This window comes from Octopus sinensis, linkage group LG20, assembly GCF_006345805.1.
Source record: "Octopus sinensis linkage group LG20, ASM634580v1, whole genome shotgun sequence".
Taxonomy (NCBI): Eukaryota; Metazoa; Mollusca; class Cephalopoda; order Octopoda; family Octopodidae; genus Octopus; species Octopus sinensis.
Window position 1 is genome coordinate 9297157 of NC_043016.1, and position 15024 is coordinate 9312180.

The 15024-nt window shown below is 40.5% G+C and overlaps 1 protein-coding gene across 1 annotated transcript in view; it reads left to right on the top strand.

Moving 5' to 3' along the window:
• LOC115222564 (AH receptor-interacting protein) overlaps nt 1–15024 on the top strand; it is a 39429-nt gene that overhangs the window by 22548 nt on the left and 1857 nt on the right. The window contains exon 3 of the mRNA XM_029792838.2: nt 12552–12744. Coding sequence (XP_029648698.2) covers nt 12552–12744 — 193 coding nt within the window. The remainder of the gene's footprint in view (nt 1–12551; nt 12745–15024) is intronic.

A 15024-nucleotide genomic window follows, 5' to 3' on the forward strand; every position in this document is an offset into this window, starting at 1 on the left:
AGCTGGATGCCCTTCCTAACGCCAACCACTCTGAGAGTGTAGTGGGTGCTTTTACATGCCACCGGCACAAGGGCCAGTCAGGTGGTACTGGCAACGGCCACGCTCAAATGGTGCTTTTTATGTGCCACCTGCACAGGAGCCAGTCTGGCGGCACTGGCAACGACCTCGCTCAAATGTTGTTTTTTTCAATGTGCAGTGATTATTGTATCTGCATTTCTCTCTTACAGACATCTAATGTCTAAGCCAATACAGTAAATCTATTCCCACATATTATTCTGACAACTGGTGAATCTGTGATAATTTGTGCAGTTATATGCACAGTACTATATCAGTAAAATACAGCTGAGCGTTTGTCATGTTGCTTCTTTTATATTATGTGCAGCATTCCTGAACTTATATTCAACTAGCAGCTAAGCCCGGTTTCACCCGGTCTGTTTGAATGATGTGGCTGTGATCGTTTTCGGGTAGGCATAATCTACAACATCGTTTCTCAACCCTATCATTTCAGGTCCCCTGTTTCTATTGGAGCTTCCAGCTGTATGGATATTTCCTGACTCACCCCACCCCTGTCAGAAAACAGCTTCAGGAGTTGTGAAGAACGAATTTGTACATAGTCTGGGGGAATTCCATTAGAAGGTTTTAATCAATTTTCTTGGTAACTATGGTGGGGCTAGGAAAAAAATACAAACCGCATTCCAATCTATGTACCTGTTTCCACATGTATGCCATTTTTCACGATCGCCCATGTCCAATTTATATTATAGACTAGTAGTATCACCTGGCATTGCTCGGGTTTGTTTTGACCCTTTAGAATTGGAATTTTTGAAAAAATTTGCATTATGTAGCTTGTTATTCTCTTTAAGTGAACATTTTTCTGGTTGAAATACACCGAAAAATGGCAACACAGCAGTCAAAAAATCATTAAAAAATAGGGATTTCCATAGAAAAAAAGCGCCTTTTTGATGTAAATAATTTTTGGTGTTAACATGGTCCGATTTGAATTTTATCTTCTACGGAATGAAGAGTAAGCCTTCTTCTATCATACTCTCAATTTTGGTCAGCTTGCGTCGCAGGGTCTTGGAGGAGATAGTATTAGTTGAAGGCTACCAAACCTGCCACACACAGACAACTTCAGCTTTATATATATAGATTAAGAGCACTTCCCGTTTGATTTTTGAGGCGATTCGGTCAAAGAACTGATAAGCAAATCTGTGGTATTGAGCAGAATATTTGCTGTAGCCCATCTTTTATACCAAGATAAAACAATGCACATGATAACACTTCCAATCAGTTAAGATCAGAAGCCACGAGAGCCACTGCCTGGTACTGCATCAGAGAATTATTATTATCATCCGAAATCGAACTGAACCAGCAGGATCCCTGGTCTGGTGGTACGTAAAAAGCACTATCCGACTCGTGGCCAATGCCAGCGCCGCCTCCACTGGCTCCCGTGCCGGTGGCACATAAAATACACCAATCCGACCGTGGCCGTTGCCAGCCTCGCCTGGCACCTGTGCAGGTGGCACGTAAAAAGCACCCACTACACTCACGGAGTGGTTGGCGTTAGGAAGGGCATCCAGCTGTAGAAACATTGCCAGATAAGACTGGAGCCTGGTGCAACCGTCCAACCCATGCTAGCATGGAGAACGGACGTTAAACGATGATGATGATGATCATCATCATCATCATCATCCAGTCATTTGGAGATAATATCTTTCTGTACCACATGATTGATTCTGCAGGTAGCATTTTCAATGTCTTGGCAGCTACCCTTGATGAATGCGCTGCTTTCCTTAATTGCCCTTTCAACTTCAAAACAATCAGCTTTGTTCGATGAACCTTTCTGTCGGCTTCATTTTAGGTAATATCTCTTTTACCTCCTCTCATTCCGCAACTGCTGTAGCAGCATTTCCATGTCACCCTGCTTTTTGGTGCCAGTAAGGTAGAGTGTGCTACTACTGTTTCGCACACACTTTATCTTACCTCTTTCTTTACTACCCACAAGGGGCCAAACATAGAAGGGACAAACAAGGACAGACAACGGATTAAGTTGATTATATCGACCCCAGTGCGTAACTGGTACTTAATTTATCGACCCCCAAAAGGATGAAAGGCAAAATCGACCTTGGCGGAATTTGAACTCAGAACGTATCGACAGGCGGGATACCTATTTCTTTACTACCCACAAGGGGCCAAACAAGGACAGACACACGGATTAAGTTGATTACATCGACCCCAGTGCATAACTGGTACTTATTTAATTGACCCTGAAAGGATGAAAGGCAAAGTTGACCTTGGCGGAATTTGAACTCAGAATGTAGCGGCAGACGAAATACCACTGAGACTTTCGCCTGGCATGCTAACAATTCTGCCAGCTCACCACCATCTCGCCCGGCGTGCTAACGATGCTTCCAGCTCGCTGCCACTTTATCTTACCAACAATACCCTAATTTTATTGACTGATTTTACTGACTTTTACTGAGTTGAGGTTTCTCTCCATCGCTGTGCTAAGTTTACTGTTTTCTTCTTCTTCTTCTTCTCTTTTTTTTTTACTACAAGCAGTATTTAAAAGTAAACTTCAAAGGTTTTACAAGGAATGGTCGTCAGTCATTTGAGTGGTGGGGTGGGGATGAATTGCACCATTTATAACAGCCATTAGTGAAGGTGGTATTATGCAGACTGCATCACCATCACCATCACCATCATCATCCTCCTCATCATTATTACCACCATCATCATCATCATCATCATCACAATTTATGTATAAGAGCGCAGGAGTGGCTGTGTGGTAAGTAGCTAGCTTACCAACCACATGGTTCTGGGTTCAGTCCTACTGCGTGGCACCTTGGGACTTTGGGCAAGTGTCTTCTGCTATAGCCTCGGGCCAACCAAAGCCTTGTGAGTGGATTTGGTAGACAGAAACTGAAAGAAGCCTGTCGTATATATATATCTATATGTATATATGTGTTTGTTGTTTGTGTCTGTGTTTGTTCCCCCCAACATTGCTTGACAACTGATGCTGGTGTGCCTACATCCCCGTAACTTAGTGGTTCAGCAAAAAGAGACTGATAGAATAAGTACTAAGCTTACAAAGAATAGTCATGGGGTTGATTTTATTCAACTAAAGGTGGTGCTCCAGCATGACCGCAGTCAAATGACTGAAACAAGTAAAAGAGTAGTAAAGAGAGTATAGCTATCAATGGTTACAGGTTTCCAACAAGCTAAGTAAAATCACAGTTGTGACAAATGTCACACAAACGGCACCTGTGCCAGTGGCATGTAAAAGCACCCATTACATTCTCAGAGTGGTTGGCATTAGGAAGGGCATCCAGCTGTAGAAACTATGTCACATCAGCCTTCTGGCTTGCCAGCCCTGGTCAAACCATCCAACCAATGCCAGCATGGACAACGGATGTTAAAGGACGATGATGATGTTGGTTCACTGTTTTTTTGTTTTTTTTTTGATAGTGAGAGTAACAAGGGAGTATAATGTAACTCAGTGCAGAGGACTTCATACTCTGTAAACGGTTTTTGTTACATACACTCCCTTGTCACTACTCTTGCCATTAGAAACCGATGATTGGCAGTGAGCCAATGATTAGCTTTCTGGAAACCTGTAGCCAATCACAACACTATGCATAATTATTGTTTTTAAAATATTTATGCAGGAGAAAATGTGCATATGTATGTGCATGAACATGTGTATCATCATCATCATCATCATCATCATCGTTTAACGTCCGCTTTCCATGCTAGCATGGGTTGGACGGTTCAACTGGGGTCTGGCAAACCCGAAGGCTGCACCAGGCCAGTCAGATCTGGCAGTGTTTCTACAGCTGGATGCCCTTCCTAACGCCAACCACTCCGAGAGTGTAGTGGGTGATTTTATGTGCCACCGACACAGGTGTCAGACGAGGCTGGCAGACGGTCACGCTCGAATGGTGTTTTTTATGTGCCACCGACACAGGTGCCAGACGAGGGTGGCAGACGGCCACGCTCGGATGGTGTTTTTTATGTGCCACCGACACAGGTGCCAGACGAGGCTGGCAAACGGCTACGATCGGATGGTGTTTGTTACGTGCCCACAGCACGGGGCCAGTCGATGCGGTACTGGCTACGGTCCCGTTCGGATGGTTTTCTTATGTGCCACCGGCACTGGTACCACAAGGATACAAATTCCATTGATGTTCATCTATTGATTTGATTCGATTTGACTTGACTTTCACTTGCCTCAACAGGTCTTCACAAGTATCACAAGCAGGAAGGTATGCACAGGTGGACTGACTACGTCCCAGGTAGTGGCCATGGGTTATGGCTTCACTAGTCTTGCCGGGTCTTCTCACGCACAGCATACTTCCATAGGTCTCGGTCTCTAGTCATTGTATGTATGTCTATATGTGTGTGTGGTAGTAGTAGTAGCAGCAGCAGCAGCAGTAGTAGTAGTAGTAGCAGCAGCAGCAGTACTAGTAATAGTAGTAGTAGTAGTTGATTCTTTACAGTTTCCATCTAGCTAGTTGCTCTAACATCCCACAGCCATCACCACCATCTCTATCTTCTTTCCAGCTACTCCCACCCACCCTTATATGATGCAGGTTAACCTTGTATCTCCTCTATATTACAAGACACCTGGGTTTGTCATTCCATCACATTGTAGCCTCTCAACACCTGACATAGAACCATCACCCCCTCCTCCTCCTCCCCCCTCAAATACTAATCACCACACCCATGTAGTTGAGGAGGCTTTCTCCTTTGTCACTTACTTTTCTTCTTTTCTTCCTGTCCTTTTCTTGTCTTGCCAGTTACTTGGTGTCATCACTAGTGTCTGTGGAATGGAAAAAAAGGCACCCAGCACATTCTGTCAAGTGGTTGGCATTAGGAAAGGCGGCGAGCTGGCAGAAACGTTAGCATACCGGGCGAAATGCTTAGCGGTATTTCGTATGCCGCTACGTTCTGAGTTCAAATTCTGCCGAGGTCGACTTTGCCTTTCATCCCTTTGGGGTCGATTAAATAAGTACCAGTTACGCACTGGGGTCGATATAATCAACTTAATCCCTTTGTCTGTCCTTGTTTGTCCCCTCTGTGTTTAGCCCCTTGTGGGTAGTAAAGAAATAGGTTGGCATTAGGAAAGGCATCCAGTCATAGAAACCATGCCAAAACTGACACTAGACTCAATACAGCCCATCAGCTCACTGGATATATCAAATTGCCTAACTCATGCCAGCATAGAAAACAGACATTAAATGACAATTTTAACTATGGTTTTCAATTTTGGCACCAGACCAGCAATTTTGGGTGAGGGAGGTATCCAGTGCTCAAAGGTACTTAATTCATCAACCTCACAAAAGTTTGAAAGACAAAGTTGATCTCAGTGGAATCTGAACCCAGAACTTAGTCACAGACAAAATGCTGCTAAGCATTTTGTGCGATGAGCTAATGATTCTTATTTCTTTATTGCCCACAAGGGGCTAAACAAAGAGGGGGCAAACAAAGACAGACAAAGGGATTAAGTCAATTACATCGACCCCAGTGCGTAACTGGTACTTTATTTTATCGACCCCCGAAAGGATGAAAGGCAAAGTCAACCTCGGCGGAATCTGAACTCAGAACGTAATGTAGACGAAATACTTATTTTTTTATTGCCCACAAGGGGCTAAACACAGAGGGGACAAACAAGGACAGACAAACGGATTAAGTCGATTACATCGACCCCAGTGGGTAACTGGTACTTAATTTATCAACCCCCGAAAGGATGAAAGGCAAAGTCAACCTCGGCGGAATTTGAACTCAGAACGCAGCAGCGGACGAAATACTGCTAAGCATTTCGCCCGGCGTGCTAATGATTCTGCCAGCTCGCCGCCTTATGAGCTAATGATTCTGTCAGCTTGGTGCCTCAGTGATGATGATAATAATGATGAAAGTATTGGTTAACGCAAGAAAACACTTGCTCTGGGAAAGTTTTTTAATTGGAGATTATTTGGGACTTAAGTTCAATAGAACAAATATATTTAACCAATGCAATCTGTTTCTAAATGTCATTGCCAGCTTAATGTACTGAGAGTGGATTTGTTTTCTTATATATTTTCCCTAATTTGTCGGAAATTATCCACTTTCTAATCTAACAAATAATGGGTTTGTGAGGCAGTAATTGTTAATTATTTAAAGTTATGTTGGATATGTCAAGTGGGAGTGTGTGTATGTTTGCATGTGTGTGTGTGTGTGTGTGTGTGTGTATATGATTCCTTTTGTATGCATATGTTTATGTGTGTGTGTGTGTGCGTGTGTCTCCATTTGTACGCATGTGTTTGCGTGTTTGTATGTGTGTGTGTGTCCCATTTGTATGCATATGTTTGCATGTGTGTGTGTGTCCTCATTTGTATGCGTGTGTTTGTATATGTGTGTGTCTGTGTTTCTATTTGAATGTGTGTGTGTGTACATTTGTATGAATACATTTGTGTGTGTGTGTGTGTGTGTACATGTCCATCTGTATATGTGGTGTATCCCCATTTGTATGCATGTGTTTGTGTGTGTGTGTGATATCCATTGGTATGCATCTTTGTATGTGCATGTATGTGTATATTTGTATGTACATGTGTGTGTGCGTGTACATGTCCATCTGTATATGTGTGTGTATCCCCATTTGTATGCATGTGTTTGTGTGTGTGTGTATATCCATTGGTATGCATCTTTGTATGTGCATGTATGTGTATATTTGTATGTACATGTGTGTGTGCGTGTACATGTCCATCTGTATATGTGTGTGTATGCATGTGTGTGTGTGTGTGTGTGTGTGTATCCATTGGTATGCATCTTCGTATGTGCATGTATGTGTATATTTGTATGTACATGTGTGTGTGTGTGTAAGTGTCCTTAACTTATATTAATAGTAGTAATTATATATGTTTTATGACTGGCTCACAAACTGTGCTCGTGAGTTTATGTGAAATTAACTAGATGGATATAAAATAAACGTTCGCTGTTAACGAGTTTAATAAAGATGTCAGTATCTTTTTAATGATTGATGTACTTGCTAATCAGCCGAGGATACGTTGCTCACAAATTGCTCAGACGAGAACAAAAACCTACACACCAGACACGTATATGTAACTGCACATGCATACACACACATGAAAGTTCACACATCAATAGATGTGCAAATGCACACATATATATATATATATATATATAGACGAGCAGGCACATATGCACAGATACACATACACACACATACACCACTTTCATCATCATCATCATCATCTACACTACCACCACCTCCACTACCACCATCTCAAGCATCCATTTTCCATGCTGGCATGGGTTGGATGGTTTGTTAACATAGAAACTGGATTTTAATGATTACACACACACACATATATATCAGAAAGATTCAGTTGAATTAGGTACTTAAGTTGAGGTACCTCGTTAGGTCAGAATAATGTACTCATTAATCAATTAAGGGAATTACTAGAAACGGCCATAATGAATTGACATCTGTCTTTTCAATTGTTATTTGTGTGTGTTGTATATATATATATATATATATATAACGGGAAGCTTTATGAAAATAAACAAAAGACGAAGGCAGGTGGAAAACAAACGACAATTGTATTAGTATGGCGCTCAGAAATATAAATAAAACAAGTCTTTAACGTTTCGAGCCTACGCTCTTCAACAGAAAGATACACAGAGAGAGAAAAACACAGAAAGAAGGAGAGTAAAAAATGCGTGCAGTAGCTAACGATCAACATGGCGATCTGATTTCGGCCAGAGGTCAAAGATCAAACATGAGACGCGAGAGCGAAATAAGGGGAGATAATAGGGTTGATAAAAGGGTTGAGGGACCAGCTAAAGTGCGTGGGAGGGGTCTGGATGTGTGTATGTATAGGGTTGGTGTATGTATTAGTATGTATAAGGGTGTGTGTGTGTGTGTGTGTGTGTGTGTATGAGAGAGTATTAGTGCTTAAGATTGGTCTGGACGTGCGTATGTATGGGGTTGTGTATGTAATAGTATGTATTAGTATGTATTAGTACGTATTGGTATGTATAGGTGTGTGTGTGTTGTGTGAGAGAGTATAAGTGCGTATGCGGGGTCTGGACGTGTGTATGTATAGGGTTGGTGTAAGTATTAGTATGTACTAGTATGTATTAGTACGTATTAGTATGTATTAGTTGATGTGTGTATTAATATGGCACATCATATGTGATGTGATGTGTAAAGTCATGTGGTGTAGTGAGGAGAAGAGGGGGAGGGGGGCGAAGAGGGGGAGAGAAGGGGAGGGGAAGAAGAGGGGGAGGAGAAGGGGGAAGAGGAGACGATGGGGGAGAAGGAAGGTGAGGAGGGGGATGAAGGAGGAAAGAGGGAGAGGGGGAGAGAGAGAAGGGGAGAGAGGGAGTGAGGGAGCAGAGGGAAGGGGAAGAGGGGGGAGAAAGAGGGAAGAAGGGAAGGGAGTAGGGGTGAAAGGATGAAGGACTGAAGAAGTAGGGGTCGGGGGGAGAAAGGATAGGTGAAAGGGGGGAGAGGGGGGTTAGATGAGGAGGGGGGGAGAGTTGAGACCAAATGGCGTATAAGAGCGAAGAGAGAAGATTAATTCCTGTTCACGGCGCAAACGGGAATCCAGATGGCCTCTGTGTAAGGACAAACCGAACACAGATAGGTGTTGCAAGGAGTGACCGGTGGAGCGGAAATGGCGTGAGACCGGTGTGTCGTTCGCAAGGTGGATGTCACGAAGGTGTTCCGCGAACCGGTCAGCCAAGCGGCGTCCCGTTTGTCCGATGTACAAGGAATTGCAGAGAGAGCAAGAGATGCAATAGATAATATTGCTGGAGGTGCAGGTGAAGGAGTGGATGATGGGATAGGGTCGATGGTGGGTGCTAGTGAGGCGGGGGTGGTGTTGGAGAGGTAAGGGCAAGTGCGGCAACGTGGGCGGGAGCAGGGGAACGAGCCGGGTTGGGAGGTAGGGTCAGGGAAGGAGCTATGGACCAAAAGGTCTCGAAGGTTGTGGGCTCGTTGAAAGAGGGGAGGGGTCGGTTAGGGAAGAGGTGTGAAGTGGACGGGTCGGACTGGAGATGACGGAAAGCTCGAAGAATGGTGCGTTGGAGACGTAGGGTCGTGGGGTGGTAAGTGAGGGGAAAAGGGAGGCGGGAGACTACAGGGCGGGTTCGGGGAGAGAGCAGATACACGGTCCACGGACCGTGCTCTGGCAAGGGCGGTGTGGATAGTGGTGAGGGGGTATCCACGTAGGGTGAAGTGGTGAGCCATACGTTGAGACTGAGTCTCAAAGTCATGGTCATCACTACAGAGCCTACGTAGACGGAGGAATTGGGAATAGGGGATGGAAAGCTTGGTGTGTTCTGGGTGGGAGGAAGAGAAGTTGAGGTATGAGTGTGAGTCTGTGTGTTTATATATATATATATATAATACAGACACATATATACACATAGACATACACGTTTGCAGTTCAATGAAGTGGAACATGTAACCACATTGTCACAAGCCAAACTTTTCACTTCTTAATATACAGTGTATTGTTAAACTGTTCCAAAGAAGTTATTTCACATTCTCTTGAAATTTTATAAAATTCTTGTGTGCTAAGAAGCTTGCTTCCCAACCACATAGTTCCACTGCGTGGCACCTTGGGCAAGTGACTTCTCCTATAAGCCTCAGGCTGACCAAAGCCTTGTGACTGGATTTGGTAGACGGAAACTGAAAGAAGCCTGTCGTACATATACATATATATGTGTGTATCTATGTATGTGTGTACATATACATATATAAGTGTGTATCTATGTGTGTGTGTGTGTTTATTGCTCCCACCCCACCCCACCCCCAACGCCGCTTGACAACCAGTGTTGGTGTGTCTGTGTACTTGGGGCTCGATTTGTTTGACTAAAAAGGCAGTGCTCCAACATGGCCACAGTCAAATGACTGAAACAAGTAAAAGAATAAAAACAATACAATTTCTCACCTGTAAGAAGGAAAGAGAAATTTAAATGATTTCTTTGGGTCAATGGAATGAAGCTTGTCGTGTCTCCAGGAGATGTGAGCTGGAGTCCCATGAGCATCCATCAACTTTTTCTATCCAAAAGAGATTTTCAACCCAATATTTACATGCTATTACTTGTAGCTTTATCTGCTTCAAGATGCACCGTTCCAAAAAGAAGTTTTTTTGCATCCTCAAAAAAAAAAAAGTTTGTAAATTCTTGATGACATTGACAAAATAAAATTCCCCACTTGTAATAATCAAGTTTCTAAAATGGAAAGGGAAATTCCAATGATCACTTTGGTCCAGTTGTAGAACATCTAACATGTTTGCTGAAGATATGAGTTTGAATCCTACTGGCAGTCTTCATTTTTTTCTATCCAAAGGCGTTTTTTTAACCCAATATTTTTATACTTTACTTCTTACTTTATCTGCTTAACCCTTTTGTTACTGAATTTATTTTGAGATGATCTGTGTTTCTTTCAATTACTTTAAATATAACAAAGAATTTAGTAAAATAACTTAGTTACCATTCAGCTAGTGTTAGGAACATAAATTGTGACTAAGGTTTGGTGGAAGACTTTAATACAAAACTTATGGAAACAAGACATTTGTACTCAGAGCCAAAGGCAGTTCCAGCCAGATTAGTATCAAAAGGGTTAAGAATCTTTTTCTCTATTATATATTTTAACCCTTTCGTTACTGTATTTATTTTGAGATGATCTGTGTTTCTTTCAATTACTTTAAATATAACAAAGAATTTAGTAAAATAACTTAGTTATCATTCAGCTAGTTTTAGGAACATAAATTGTGACTAAGGTTTGGTGGAAGATTTTAATTCAAAACTTATGAAAACGAGACATTTGTACTCAGAGCCAGAGACAGTTTTAGCCGGGTTGGTAACGAAAGTTAAACCTTTCCCCAAAAGAATTATATATGAAGTTTATGCTTGTTTTAAATAGATACAAATGTAACCGTTTCAGTGACAATGCAGGATTTTGCAGCAAGTCAGTTGCCAAGAAAGTACTAACACCCCAAACATTTTCCTTTTACTTTGCATACAAACATTTTAATTGGGGTTTTTTTGTCTGTTGTAGAATCTGTGAGTTAAGTGCTTCTTTGGTAAGTGGTTCTGTGTCCATTGGCAATTCTGAGAGGGTGTCATGAATAGATAGTAGCTAAGTGATGATTTATGCTTCCCACCTCATTCTTATCTTGTTACATATCCAATGCAGCATTGTTTTGTATGGCTGGGAAGTCCTCGTTTGTAGTAACTGTAATTTTCATCTCACCTCTGCCCTCTTTAGAATGTCAAAAAAGCATAAAACTGACACGTCAAAAAAATGTCAACACTAATAGTTCTAAATCTCTATCTCTCTCTCTCTCTCTCTCTCTCTCTCTCTCTCTCTCTCTCTTCCATCTCTTCCTCTCCCACTTCCTCCTCTCCCCCTATCTTTTTCTCTCTCTCACTTTCTCTCTCTCATTTTTTTCTCTCCCTCTCACTTTCTTTCTCTCTCTTTCTGTCTCTTTTGCAATCTTAGATACTTCATTTTATTTGAAGAATTTGGGATATTAATTCATACTCCAAACTCTTCAATTAACTAGACAGACACAGAAGGAGCGACAGGCACACACACACGCACACACACACGCTCACACACTATTTGACCCTTTAGCATTCAGATTACTCTCTCAAATGTAATGTTTATTTATTCACATTGTTTAGAATTAATTGTACATTATCTCATAGCTCCAAGATTTCAATGATGTGATTATTTATTTTTAGAATGACATTGTAGGGTAGGCGTGAGAGGCTAAAGCAGGTCAGTTTGAACTTAAAAGAGGTGGGCCATATATGGCTGGTTTAAACACTAAAGTGCTAAGATATATGTATATATATTTATAAAATTATAATTTAGGGTATCCAAGAGATACCACCACGCTGGAAATAGCAGCCAAATCTTGACTCTAAAACCACATTAAATGTTGATACAGCACAAGGAGAGAAGACAAAACTGAAGAGGCAGAGCATCTCTTATACAAAGCCAGAAATCCTGGATCTGGAATTATCCAGTAAATTTTTGCTAGTTTATTTTATCCTTTTGTCTTCTCTCCTGGTGCTGCATGAACATGTAATGTGGTTTTAGAGCCAAATTTTGGCTGCTTTTCCAGCGTGGTAGTATATATTAGATACCCTAAATTATAATTTCAATAATACTATTACCTTTGAAGGTTTTTATTCCCATGCTGACCACTTGATGAGATCGGTATTTAAATTTACGATCTATCCTTATTTATATAAACTTATATATATATATATATATATATATATATATATATATAATTATTATATTTGAGGGAATAAAATCTCTACTACCATATATGAATATATATATATATATATACAACACACAACTAATTTTGGTTGTATTTCTCTGCCAATGTATTAAGAGTTGTATAACTGTTGTATGAAACAATCATTCTATCTGTATGAGAATGTTTTAGTTGATCAGGCTTAATTGTCTCTCTTTGTTAATTAATTATTTAATTTATTTATTCAATTTTATTTTGTAGAAAGCTGACACTTATCCTTTAGTGGCAAAGAGCTTAAGAGATATTGCTAAACCTGAAAAGAAGGAACATGGACATACTAAAAAAGATGCCAAAGGCCATTGTTGTGGTATGATGTCTATGACGAAACAGTCTCTTGGGTATCCTGATCTGGACAAATTGATGGCAAAACCAGAACCTCTTCTTTTCACTTTAGGTATTTCAAGATGTTTATCATTTTGATTTCTGTATTATTAGCTATTACAGATGTCTTGTAATCTGTGAAGAAGTTATTAAATTACTCATATTAGTAATTAATTCAGCGTCTATGATAAAGGAGCTGGAGTTTTATTTGGATTAGTAATTCATGAAAAAAATATCGCTACCTATAACTGTGTTGAAATGTTTAAATGATAACACTTCAGTTGTGAGATTGTAACTATATTGAAATGTTTAACCTTTTTACTGCAGAAGTCAGATATATGTTTCTTTATTACCCACAAGGGGCTAAACGTAGAGGGGACAAACAAGGACAGACAAAAGGATTAAGTCGATTACATCGATCCCAGTGCGTAACTGGTACATAATTTATTGACCCCGAAAGGATGAAAGGCAAAGTCGACCTCGGCGGAATTTGAACTCAGAACGTAACAGCAAACGAAATACAGCTATGTATTTCGCCCGGCGTGCTAATGATTCTGCCAGCTCACCGCCTGCAGAAGTCAGATATATCCACTCAAAATTTCAGTACCCTTAACTGCAGAAAGCATTTTTTTTTATATCAAGCTATCTTTTGCTGAGCAATGTCATGTTTGAACTGATTTTTTGTTGAAATATGTTAAGTTTATTAAAGCAACACAACTTGCAGGAAATAGCAGTTCTATTTTTTGGTAGATGTTTAACATCACTTCAGGAATAAATGCGGATCTTTTCAGTCTGAACGGCAGTTTTTTCTAGCGGTGTCATATGAAATTGTCACCCATAATTATGACCCTAGTATCAATCTATTGCATTTCAATCTGTTTTAGGGTTAGGGTTATGGGGTGGGGGGAATGGTATCTTTTTTTCTTCACAAATGTAAATAAACCCAATCTGTTTCTTAAACGAGGCACAGAATGTTTTCACCTCAATAGACGTCATTGATTGGTTGAAATTGCAGAAATTGAAGAAAAAAAACAACAAATATCTTACAAACTATAGAATTTTCTCAATAAAGCCAAGAGAAAAAGATGTTTATAAACACACACATTCTACAGTATACGAAGTTTAAAAGTGTTTAGTTATACTCTTTACTCTTTTACTCTTTTACTTGTTTCAGTCATTTGACTGCGGCCATGCTGGAGCACCACCTTTAATCGAGCAACTCGACACCGGGACTTATTCTTTTGTAAGCCCAGTACTTATTCTATCGGTCTCTTTTGCCGAACCGCTAAGTAACGGGGACATAAACACACCAGCATCAGTTGTCAAGCAATGCTAGGGGGACAAACAAACACACACACACATATATATACATATATACGACGGGCTTCTTTCAGTTTCCGTCTACCAAATCCACTCACAAGGCTTTGGTCGGCCCGACCTATAGTAGAAGACACTTGCCCAAGGTGCCACGCAGTGGGAATGAACCCGGAACCATATGGTTGGTAAACAAGCTACTTACTACTTACCACACAGCCACTCCTGCGCCTATATGTGGAAATTATTTTAAAAAACTGCCGTTCAAACTGAAAAGATCCATAAATGCAATTTAATTTGTAGTTAAAGAGTTAAAATGATGATATAGTACTCAACTTGTATCATCTTGGTATGATTATACTTAAGCTAAGCCTATGGAATGCTTAACCCTTTAGCATTCAGATTATTCAGTCAAATGTTATTATTTATTCCCATTGCTTTGAATTAGTCATGCATTGTCTCATAGCCTTGAGATTTTGATGTGATTTTAGAATGACTTTTTAGATTGTAGAATAGGTGTGAGAGGCCTGATCTGGGCAGTTTGTACATAAAACCAGGAAAATATTAGTGTCTGCTATGGCCAGTTTAAATACTAAATGGTTAAATATTGACACCTGTAGTAATGGTGGAATGTTTAATTTCTAATTGAGTAGTAGAGGTGCTGATGTGATGTATGTCAGTGTGTCTTGGTTATTTTAAACTTATCAGAGTTCATCCTCTTCTCCTGGTCTGAACACATTTGATTTCTTTTACTTGACTGGTTACTTTGCTTATTGACCTTGTTAAGAAGAAAAACAAAGTCTGTTTAGATGTGATTCGAAATCTGAGCTCAGAGGATCTGGAAAGTTTCTGACTTTCTCATAACTCTGGACACCTAACTGATAAAATTATAAATACGTTTAAGAAGAAATCTGAGCTCAGAGGATCTGGAAAGCTTCTGACTTTCTCATAACTCTGGACACCTAAAATTATAAATACGTTGAAATGATGTTTAAGCCTTTTGATGCTTAATCCTCCTGAGACAGCCCTTGTTCTCTGA